General features: G+C 44.2%; 1 protein-coding gene across 1 annotated transcript in view; it reads right to left on the bottom strand.

Annotated features, from left to right (window-relative positions):
• Positions 1-12,058, bottom strand: part of LOC126413183 (short/branched chain specific acyl-CoA dehydrogenase, mitochondrial) — a 63,076-nt gene that overhangs the window by 31,459 nt on the left and 19,559 nt on the right. The window contains exons 2-3 of the mRNA XM_050083082.1: positions 6,693-6,834; positions 2,670-2,770 (exon numbers count right to left, since the gene is read on the bottom strand). Coding sequence (XP_049939039.1) covers positions 2,670-2,770; positions 6,693-6,834 — 243 coding nt within the window. The remainder of the gene's footprint in view (positions 1-2,669; positions 2,771-6,692; positions 6,835-12,058) is intronic.

The following is a 12,058-nucleotide window of genomic DNA, read 5'->3' as shown; positions in this document are numbered from 1 at the left end:
AGTGTCATGGTCACATACCAGTTTTGAAGTGGACATCCTCAAAGAGGTCAGGTCTATTTGTTACCATTAGATCCGATATATTACCATCACAAGAGGGGTTCCGAATGATGTGGCATATGATGTAATACAAGTGCTAACATGACTAGAACAGAAAATCAATTCTTTTATTTTTTCTCCCTTTTTTTTGCGCATTTGTTGGAAAGCAGGCTGTGTTGAAACTGATCTGTAGCGTAGCCTAAGGTATCGGTTAGGCTTAAAGGTCACTACAGTATTTGGTTGTAAGTTGAGGAAGCCAATGAACATGAAATCCCTGAAGCATAACCCAGGGCATATGTTAGATTGGAAGGTAACATTTCAGTTATACTAGCATATTGGAAAAACAAGAGTGCCACATTTCTCAATTTGTCTTTGTGAGCAGGGGGGAGGGGGGGGGGTTCAGCAAGCAATATTCCTTACTAAAGAGAATTTTTTCTACTTGGAGAAGTCGGCTTTTTGTCTTTGAAAATGCTAACATGCCATTGTCTAGTAACAATTTATCAAAAATAATTACCGAGATTTGATGTGATATGTGATGAAATGATGATGACAACACAAACACCCAGTCCCTGAGTTGAGAAAGACATGACCAGGAATTCAACCTGGGGCCCCAATTACTACAGGCAGGAATGCTAACCAACTTTGTAATGTGTGACTGAATTCTTCATACTCTCTCAATAACCTTATGGCATTAGCATTTTGGTGGATGATTGCTTTGCATTGATCTAAAGCAGTGGTTCCCAACCTTTCTGAGACCATGCAGGTGCTACTGCAGTGTGGTAGTCTTACATACACTAAGGCAGTGCAGCTACTCAACGTGGTATGGACCCAACAAGCCTGAAGTCACCTACAGAAATATTCAGCCATATTGCCTCTACAACCATCCATAACTGTGCAAAGTTTTTTCTGGGCAAGATTCTGTGCACCCACTGACCTGCTGATTATGTCCCATAAATGTTCCATGGGATTCACGTAAGCCGATGTAGATGGCCAAATCATCTGCTCAAACTGTCCAGAATGTACTTCAAAGCAATCGTGAACATTTGTGGCCTGGTGACAGGGTGCATTGTCATCCATAAAAGTTCCATCATTGTTTGCGAACATGTTCACAAATGGCTGCAAATGGTCTTCTAGTACCTGAACATAACCATTTCCAGTCAATGGTCAGTTCTGTTGGACCAGAGGAACCAATCCATTCCAGTGTAAACACAGCCCACACCGTTATGGAGTCACCACCAGCTCGCACAGTGCGTTTTTGACAACTTGTGTCCATGGCTTTGTGAGGTCTGCAACAAACTCAAACCCTACCATCAGCTCTTACCAACTGAAATCAGGGCTCATCTGAGCTGGCCAGTCATCTATGGTCACAAGCCAAGGAGAAGCACTGCAGGCGATGTCATGATGTTAGCAGAAGCACTTGCCTTTGTCATCTGCTGCCACAGCCCATTAACATAAAATTTTGCTGCACTGTCCAAATGGATATGTTCATCGTACATCCCACATTGATTTCTGTGGTTGTTTCACACAGTGTTGCTTTTCTGTTGGCACTGACAACTCTATGCAAATGCCTCTATACTCTTGGTCATTAAGTGAAGGCCATCGGCTACTGTGTTGTCTGTGGTGAGAGGGAATGCCTGAAATTTGATATTCTCGCCACACTCTTGACACTATGGATCTTTGAGTACTTAATTCCCTAATGATTTCCGAAATGGGATGACCCATGCCTCTCGCACTAACTACCATTCCAGATTCAAATTCCCGTCATGTGACCATTATCATGTCGGACGCCTTTTCACTTTAATCACCCGAGTACAAATGATAGCTCCGCCAATACGCTGCCCTTTTACACCTTGTTAAGGTGTACCATCATTTGTATTGTGTGCGCACATCGCTATCCCATGGCTCTGATATCTCAGCACAGTTACTCTTGAGCTCTCAAATTAGTTCTTTTATTGTCGTGAAGTGCATAATAAAGCAATTTCTGGTCTATTCCGGGAACTACCAACAGCTCTGAAAAGGCATTTTAATAACATATTTCTGTGTATGTGATGTATAGTACAAAGTGCATGTTTAGTATGTGGACTATGTGTGGAAAATGTTGTTCATAAAGTCACCATATAGTGGTGATCCTAAGTGGCAAATAGGCACAATAAAAAGGATGTCACAAAATAAGCTTTTGGCCAACAAGGCCTTTGTCAAAACACACACACACACACACACACACACACACACACACACACACACACACACACACACACACACACACACACACGTAAGTCTTACGAAAGCGAGATAATAGTAGCGGTCTTTACAGATTGTTTAGCTTCGCGACTGAAATATAATTGCACTATTATGTTTTTACCCCTCAGAAAATTTGATTTTACCCCTTAGGGGGTAATTACACCCAGGTTGTGAACCACTCATCTGAAGGATAGTTACTGATTTAATGTTGGTGTAGAAGTATGACAGTAAGGCTATTTGCAACCGACGCCTCTAAGCCACAGGGTCACTCCTCAGTATCTAACTTGTTTCCTGTGTTTCCAGATGATAAAGACCCTACTGTGATTCTGGAAGACCAGCTCCCAACACTTCACGTTACCAAATAACAGTTAAAATTTTAAATTGCAACAAACCCCATTTTCGAAGAGAGCATCCAGCACACTTTGGTCTATTTTATGTTCTTCATCCATCTTCTTGACAAGAGGTGCTATCTTTTCAGCTGCAAGCCGTGCCACTGCAAGAAAAAGAGGAAAGCATTAGTCTTAGTTTCTACAGACAAAAAGATGCATGTATAGTTTTGGGTCGAGTTCTTTATATTATGTTATTTAAAAGCATAAAATGTGATGTAAAACTATCCATTTCCTGGGAAAAAGTCATTGCCATATCACAAGTATTCTGGGATCAGTTTAATGCTCTCCAAAATTATTGTAGGGTATCAGATTCTGTAGTGGGCAGGTGTGGGCATTTCCCGTCATGTACAGCCTGGAGACAGCTGATTTATTCATTCACTGATTTACAATAAAAAGTTTAGTACAGAAGTCTTGTGCCTGCATCCGGCAGGCTGGGTGGTGGGTTTTGAACCCACAGTCCTTCGTGGGCAATGCATTGTCATAAAGATGCCAGTGGTTGCTGTTCCAAGCATGGCACAGAAGTGTGGGACCTTGCCTGATCGGCATTGCTGGGTGGTGGAAGTGCAGCTGCATCATGTGCTGGTGCGACACTCTGGCCTAGCTACGCCACTAGAAATGAAGGTTGATGGTCTGCCATGGCACGCATTGGCAGTGGTGACATCTGGGTATGAACCCGGGCCTCACGTCTGAAAATGCCCAATGGCTTGGTGACAGAGGGCCTTAGCTCAACCCATCCCAAGTAAGTGGTCCCATAGGATGGCGAACAGAGATAGCAGCTCCAGTGTATTGCGAATGAGGAAAGACAGCCTGCTGCAATCACTATCCAATGCCACTTGTCTGTGGATGGCCGCTATTTATACGCATCAGGGCAGGCTTGTTGACATATCCATGCCCGTGTCAGGTACTCCACTTGTTACAATGCTGCCAAAGCATCCTGGGTTTTGGTAATTGCTACACTAGCTGATTACAGCCAGCAGTGCAATTATGGCAATGAGCACTTGCATGATGAGCTCACAACGACCATTAAATGGTACAAATCAACTTAATAGGGCATACCGTGATTCGTTCAGCTCAGTACCGTAGCAGTCCCAAGGCTAGAAGCAGTGGATTATGTAGCACTAAAACCAGCACTCTTTACACATTAGGGGCATCCTCAGTTAGAATGCCTTGTGACCTTGGGATGTGCAGGTAGGTAGATGTAACCACAGTGGAAATTTGCCCATTTCACTGGAACTTACCACTTCCTTCTCCCTTTGGCAAGAGCTGACAGCAACTGAGGCAGAACTTCAGGGGTGCCCTTAAATGGATGAACTCCAGTAGTACGAGTCAGGAGCTGTAGTCTTAACACTGACCAGGGACATCACTTCAATCGTGTGATTGAAACCCTAGTATCACATAATGAATTTCTTCGTTTTACTTTTCGAAACATGGGCTGATTAAAAATCACCCATGAAGGCAGCTTGGTTTTCCCTTTCTGTGCACCTTCTTGCCTGTCTAGGGCTTTGGCATTTGTGTTCTGCACCTGCTGCCATGTGACCCTTAAAACAATGGAAAATTCTGGATAGCTGAAACATCCTAACCCAGGGGCAGTTTACATAACTCCGAGGGGGGAGGCATCTTCAAACCACAGACATCATCACAGGGCAACAATCCCATAATCTGACGCATGTTCGAGTTGTAAGCCGGTCAACATATGGCAGTAGAATGTCCCAGTCACTATGGTGACTGTTCACATAATTACTTAACATTCTGTTTTGTCCTGTACACTCACTCTGTTCTCTCATTGACTTGCAGATGCAGTGCCCTTGTCCTCAACTTCTGAATCCATGAAGAGCCAACATAACTGCTTCATAAAGACATAAAATTAGTATTCTGATCAGTTATCATAGTTTCCAGAATGCCAAAATTCAAGCTTCAGTGGTTAACCATTACCTGCACTACTGTCTCTGCTAGTCAATTTGTCACAGCAATCAGATACATAATGCAAAAAGTGATGAATAATGGTTAAAACATGCCTATTCCCCATTGGTATTTGTGTGAAGGGTCAAAGAATATTCATTACCAATTATTTGAAACAGTTGCCACGACTCTGCTGTTGGCTATGATCAGTCATTTGTGCACAAGGCACACAGTTTTTCACATTCTGCTTCGTGTTCTGCTTGTGTGTCCACCAGCAATTGTATTGTATTGTATATTTATTGGTCCTGTGAATCATACACTGTACAGGGGTACATAATGATATAGGACAAGTCAAATAATTTGCAATGAAGTTTAACAGAAAAATTGTGGTATGGTTTTCAGTTTAAGAGCAACGACATTGCCCCACTTTATCTCAAGCTTCTGCAGCTTTGGGTATGCATCTGTTACTGTACATTGATTTAAATGCCAACAGTCACAACAAAACTGGTATGCCTTACTCCCACCTGAGCTTTTCTTAGATACGATTCCTACTGGCACTCCTAAAGGTCTGGTACTTTCTTCTATAATCCCACCACATAGTTTGGTTTATAAATTCTTCCATAACCAGTTGAAGGTAATATGGAACTTATGGATTCTTTTGCACTCTCAGAGGGAATTTTATGCTACATTATAGACTTCCTGGCACTAGTTCGAAAGAATTAAACAATTCCCCATATTTATCCAACAACTTATCCATCTCTTCCTTCTAAATGTGATACTTTTCCCCACAGTGTGGCTAGACATAGATTGTCTTGCCTTATACTGTTCTGTATTCATATCCCTATCTACCTTTTCTTCCTCTGGTACCTCTAATAGGTTGGCCATCAGTGCATCTCATTATAGCTCTACTTCCACTAAACCAAAATTATCCATGCTGATAGACACTACCCAGCTTCTATCAACCTCTTACACATACGATAAACTATGGCAAACAAAACACTGATTTGTCCAGTTCTTCATTTCCCACTAACGGTTCTATTACACACAACATATTGAGGCTACCCAGACTAATTTCCCTTTACCTTGCAGTATATTATCCTGCAAGTCAATTCTAAGGGACCATGCACGCCATTTTGGTGGCTTCCTTGATGTTGGGGTATGCCTTGTGGCGTTTCAGTAGTCTGAGCAGTAGTACCTAAACAGAGTTGAACACCATCCAGGTGCCGTTCCAGATCGACTTCAGTGTGATGTTTACAGAGAAAATCCAGTCCTAGTATGAAATCATAGCTGTTGCAACTTGAGGAACTACTTCCACACGAGTCCAGTAGTCTTTTTCCTACTCAGAAGTTCATTAACGCCAAAATGAATGAATGAACATTATCCCACCTATGCCAATCAGTTTACAATGAGGTGGGGTTCAAATTTCTTATCCCAAATACACCCAGACTAGCCACAGATATCTGATCCTTTATCCAATAAAAAACTTACATAGCCTTCCTCCTACAAAGTCCATCATACACTAACCCGCTACTAATTCCACACTCAGATCTCCAGCACTGCACTACGCCACACTACTGGGACCGCTGCACAGGTCACAGTGTTCCTGCTTATGTTTACTGTCCGGGTGTGAATCCCATCCTGTGTCAATCTACTTTGTTCCTGTGGAAACCTGTGTTGATATCCCCACTCCGAGCTTCCAGTCTTGTTACATCTTCCAGTTGCACTGAATATGCTGACCACATCAACGTGTGACTTCTGTATTAAAAACCCTCAAATCCCTAGATATGGTCACTACATCTATTTCTGCAAAAGCTGTCACAGTTACCATGGTTTTGACTTGGGAAATACTAGCCACACTTTATGGGAAATTTCAGCTGACAAACACCATAGAACTGCATACACCACCCTTGCTCTGCCTCTTGACGAATGTCTTTGCTGGTGCTATCAATAATTTCATCAAGCTATACCACCAATCTTCAAACTTCTCAAATAGAGCTTCATAACTAAACAATTCTTAGATACACATTGCATAGGCAAGCAGGTAGTGGCATATTGATCTTAGAATTTAAGAAAGTTCTGCTTTCTGATAGATATAAATTAAGACAATAGTTTATTAGAAAAACTAACCTGTTTCCTTCATCATTTGTTCCTCATCTGTGAAATCATAAAGAGAGGTCGGTTTTGAGACTGCCTCCACACCATCTGATAGAGACCTCTGGCACTGACGAATCTGTGGAGACAGCCTCAACCCATTTCTAGCATACAACACCTGCAACATACAAAGCAAAGAAGAGGTGGTTTAATATTTTTATATTCTGCTTAGGCTATTATAAATAGTGGTGTTGATAGTTGAACTTAGCAAGACTGTGAATTTAAGTTTAAACAAAGAAATCTTATGTAATACATAATGTTTCAAGCACTGATACCCATTCATTAGTGCCTTTTGATTTCAACATTAACAAAAATCTGAATGTGCCAGAGCAAACTGATATACTGTCTGGATACTTTTTCCACTGACTCCAATCAGCAGTCAGAAGAGTTCTGCCAAGTACATATGAATGTACATGTGCATGAGAGAGAGAGAAATTTGTTACCTGTACACAGGAAGTCAAACAGTGATAAAATACAGTCAAATAGAAGCAATACAGGAGTTGGTTTAATAATGAAAAAGAAAATAGGAATGTGGGTAAGCTACTATGACCAGCATAGTGAATGTATTATCATAGCCAGGATAGACACAAAGGCCATACTCACAACAGCGATACAAGGTTACAGGCCAACTAGCTGAGGAACCAGAATGAGATAGTAGAAAATGGAAGCAAAGGAAAAATAGTAGGTGAATATGGACTGGGGGTAAGGAATGCAAGAGGAAACCGACTGGTACAATTTTGCACAAAGCATAATTTAATCATCACTTACACTTTGTTTAAGAATCTTGAAAGAAAGTTGTAAACATGGAAGAGACCTGGAGACACCAGATGTTTTCAGACTGATAACAAGACGCAGATTTCAGAACCAGATTTTAAAGTGTAAGTCATTTCCAGAGGCAGATGTGGACTCTGGCCACAATAATGTAGGAAATTAAGGAGATGGGACCTGAAAAAGTTGAAAGAACCAGAGGTTGAGAGTTTTAGAGGGAGCATTAGGCAACAGATGACTAGAACAGGGGAAAGGAATACAGTAGAAGATAAAGGGTGGCTTTAAGGGATGGAATAGTGAGGACAGAAGAGGAGCAAACAGGTAAAAGAAAAGGTCTAGCAGAAATTCTTGGATAGGACAAGATATGTTGAATTTAACTGATGAAAGGAGAAAACATAAAAATGCGGCAAATGAAGCAAACAAAAGGGTATACAATTGCTTAAAAAAAAAAAAAACTGACAGGAAGTCCAAAATGGCTAAGCAGGATTGGCTACAGGACAAATGTAAGGATTTAGAAGCATATTTCACTAAGCTGGTTTGTTGGTTGGTTTAAAAGAGAGGGGGGAGGGGGACCAAACTGAGAGGTCTCATCGGTCCCTTGTTCAGTGTAGAACAATACCCAAGGAAAAGAAGAAAACAAAGAAGACTTACAGCACAATAACAGGAGAAAGGAAGAACCACAAGAACGTCAGAAGGTCAACAAACACTACAATGGACAAAACAGGGCAAGAAAATCACAGAGACACGCAAGAAACAGGGAGAAGAGATTAAAAACAAGAAAGCAGATTACCACAGCTGTCTGACCATGAGAGTAAAAAAAGGAGAAGCCAACCACTCTGCAACATATTGCAACCTCCACTCTAAAAGCCCTAGGGTGGAGGACACAGAGGGACAAAGGACATGCACTAAAACTCAGATCAAACGATAAAACCCACCCTCACGGCTACAATGTAAAACTAAAGCTGCTGTTAAGGCATAATTGCCCAACACCAAAGGTAGAGTGCTGGAAAAGTTAAAAGTCCGCAGCAGAGTGGCAGAAAGTGGGAAAACCAGCAAGAGATGGATGACTGTCATTTGAGAGCCACAGTGACACTGAGGTGGGTCCTCGCGACAGAGGAGGTAACCATGTGTGAGCCACATACTGCCAATGTGGAGCCAACAAAGGACAACTGATTCCCTGTGAGAAGCCTGCAGGGAAGACTTCCACACATTCACAGTCTCCTTAATGACATGCAGTTTATTGTGCACACTGTTATGCCACTCCGGCTCCCAAAGCCGAAAAACCTTGAGGCCTAAGACAGAACGCAGCTCCGTTTCAGAGATGCCCATCTCCAGGAGCAATTTCCGCGTAGCCTGTTTGGCCAGCCTGATAGCAAGTCCTTTGCCTGGGATTCCGACGTGTCCTGGGGTCAACACAAACACCACTGAATGACTGGACCATTCCAAGGCGGAGATGGACTCTTGGATGTTCGCTACCAAAGGATGGCGAGTGTAACACTGGTCGATAGCTTGTTAGCTGCTCAGGGAGTCAGAACAGACAAGAAATGACTCACCAGAACAGGAATGGTTCACGAGATATGGTCACAAGCTCTGCAATGAATACATTGCAGCCAGCGGGCAAGGAATGCTGTTAAATATGGCCTCTGTGGACATGGGCAAAGCCAACATTACCATCAGCCATCGAGCCGTCAGTGTAATGAACTTCAGAGCTCCGGAACTCGTTCTAAAAGCTCCCGATTCTGGGCGAATGCCACAGTGGTGCACTGAGTCGAGTAAACGCAAAGCTGAGGGTGCCACCAAACCGTAAACCAGATTCCCATACTCAAAGCCGGATTGAACAAGGGCTCTGTTGAGATGCAGCAGTGTAGAGCGATTTACACCCCAGTTGGTGTCGCTCAGGCAGAGGAGGGCCTTGAGGTGCTACCAGCACTTCTGCTTAAGCTGGTGAAGATGAGGTAGCAAAGTTAATCAGGCATCGAAAACCAGTCCTAAGAATCAGTACGTCTCCACTTCAGTGAGTGGATTGACATAAAGACTAAGTTCAGGTTCCGGACGAACGGTACAGCGCCGACAGAAGTGCACGACACATGACTCCGCAGCTGAAAACTGGAAGCTATGGGCTGGAACCAATAACTGTGCCTTGTGAATGGCTCCCTGTAGGCACCACTCAGCAACACCAGTACTGGCCGGAGCAATACGAAATGCAGAAGTCATCCGCATATAGGGAAGGGGAGACTGACAGCCCTACAGCTGCTGCCAGGCCATCAATAGCCACTAAAAATAGAGACACACTCAATGTGGAGCCCTCCAGAACGCCATTCTCCTGAATACAGGGGGATTATTGGAGGCACCAACTTGGACACGGAAAGTATGGAGCGACAGGAAGTTTTGGATAAAAATCGGGAGAGAGCCCCAGAGATCCCACTCATACAATGTGGCAAGGATATGATGTCACCAGATCATGTAGTATGCTTCACGTAAGTCGGAAAAGACAGCAACCAGATGTTAGCGTCTGGAAAAGGCTGTTCGGATGGCAGACTCAAGGGACACAAGATTATCAGTGGTAGAGCGACACTGGCGGAAGCCGCCCTGACATGGAGCCAGTAGGCCACGTAACTTCAGGACCCAACCCAACTGCCAACACACCACAGGTTCTAACAGCTTACAGAGAACATTGGTCAGGCTGATGGACCGATAGCTATCCACATCAAGTGGATTTTTACCGGATTTTAGTACCGGAATGATGGTGCTCTCCCACCATTGCGATGAAAAGATGTCATCGCACCAGACCTGGTTCAAGATGATGAGGAGATATCACTTATAGTCAGACGAGAAATGTTTAATCATCTGACTGTTGATCCGATCTGGCCCAGGAGCTGTGTCTGGGTAATGTGCAAGGGCGCTGAGGAGCTTGCACTCTGTAAGTGGGGTGTTATATGGTTCACTGTGGTGCATAGTAAACGAGAGGACTTTCCTTTCCACCCGCCGTTTGAGGGTGGAAAAGATTTGGGGGGTAGTCCTCGAATGCATAGGCTCGAGCATAGTGCTCAGCCAAGTGCTTGGCAATCGTGTTTGTGTCAGTAGAGAGCACGCCATTTATGTTAACGCCAGGGACATCTGTTGAGGTCTGGTACCCAAAAAGACGTCTGATCTTTGTCCAGACTTGGGAAGGTGACATATGGCACCCAATGGTTGGGACCTACCTCTCCCAATACTCCCGTTTCCATCATTTTATAAGCCGGCGAACACGAGCACAGAGCCGCTTAAGGGCTGTTAGGTGCTCTAGGGAAGGGTGCTGCTTATGTCACGGTAGAGCTTGCCGACACTCTTTAATTGCCTCAGCGATTTCCGGCAACCACCAAGGAACTGTCTTCGCCAGGGGCACCCTAGAGAACGAAGGACCGCATTTTCCACTGCTGAAATTATCATTGTAGTGACCTGCTCAATCACAACATCGATGTCACCATGTGGGGGAGATTCAACGGCAACAGCAGAGGTAAAGGCTACCCAGTCTGCATTGTTCAAAGCCCATCTGTGTAGATGTCTGTGGGCATGATGCCAGGGGAGTGACAGGATTATGGGGAAGTGGTCACTACCGCACAGGTCATCATGTGCTCATCTGGGCTGCAAATTGATAAATCAACAGCCAAGTAACTACCATGAGCCACACTAAAATGTGTGGCGGCCCCAGTATTTAAGAGCCAGAAGTCGGGTTGGGACAGTAAATTTTCAACATCTCTGCTATGGCCAGTAAAGATGGTGCTACCCCACAAGGGATTATGGGCATTAAAATCTCCCAAAAGTAGGAAAGGTTCAGGGAGATGATCAAGCAGTGCAGCCAATACGTTCAGCAGTAGTGCACCACCTGGAGGGAGATATACATTGCAGACAGTTATTTCCTGTGTCGTCCATATCCTGACAACCACAGCTTCAGGAGGAGTTTGAAGAGGCACAGGTTCACTACATACTGAGTTCAGGACATGAACGTAAACTCCACCTGACACTAATATATTAGCTACAGTTCTTGTAATATCCCCTGTATCCGCGAAGTCCAGGGGTCTGCATTGCTGGGAACCGGGTTTCCTGGAGGGCAATGCAGAAAGCAGGTGTAAAGCTTAACAGTCGATGATCGTGAGACTGGGAAGGCATGAGAAAATGTGGCAGTCTGTGCCTCAGGGTCACCTGCTGCCACTGACTTATTTCGTGAAAAGGCTATATCCATAGTGGCTGAGGGTCTGGCGAGATCTAGGTCCTCAGCAGACGCCAGAATCTTCACCTTATCCTCAGACGCAGAGCTTGTAGGCAGCGGTGGCGTGGGTGCCACAGCAATTCCCTTGGTCTTGGGGGTCTTCTTTCTGAATTTCTCTCGCTGATCCTTGGGTTTCTCTGGCTGGGAGGGCTTCACCAATTCAGTCTCCGGGACTGAGGATGATTGTGAAGCCCAACGACCAGCTGCTTTTGGGCACTTCAGCCACTGGTGGGTGTCATCTTTTCCACTAGCAAAAACCTGGGAAATGAGTGACCCACGGGGGCCCTTCCTTGTGAGAGGAGCCGAAGATGTCTTACGCTTCTCC

The sequence above is a fragment of the Schistocerca serialis genome, chromosome 1 (assembly GCF_023864345.2).
Source record: "Schistocerca serialis cubense isolate TAMUIC-IGC-003099 chromosome 1, iqSchSeri2.2, whole genome shotgun sequence".
In the NCBI taxonomy this organism is placed as follows: Eukaryota; Metazoa; Arthropoda; class Insecta; order Orthoptera; family Acrididae; genus Schistocerca; species Schistocerca serialis.
Note: the sequence above shows the minus strand (reverse complement) of the source record. Positions and strands in the feature narration are given on the sequence as shown.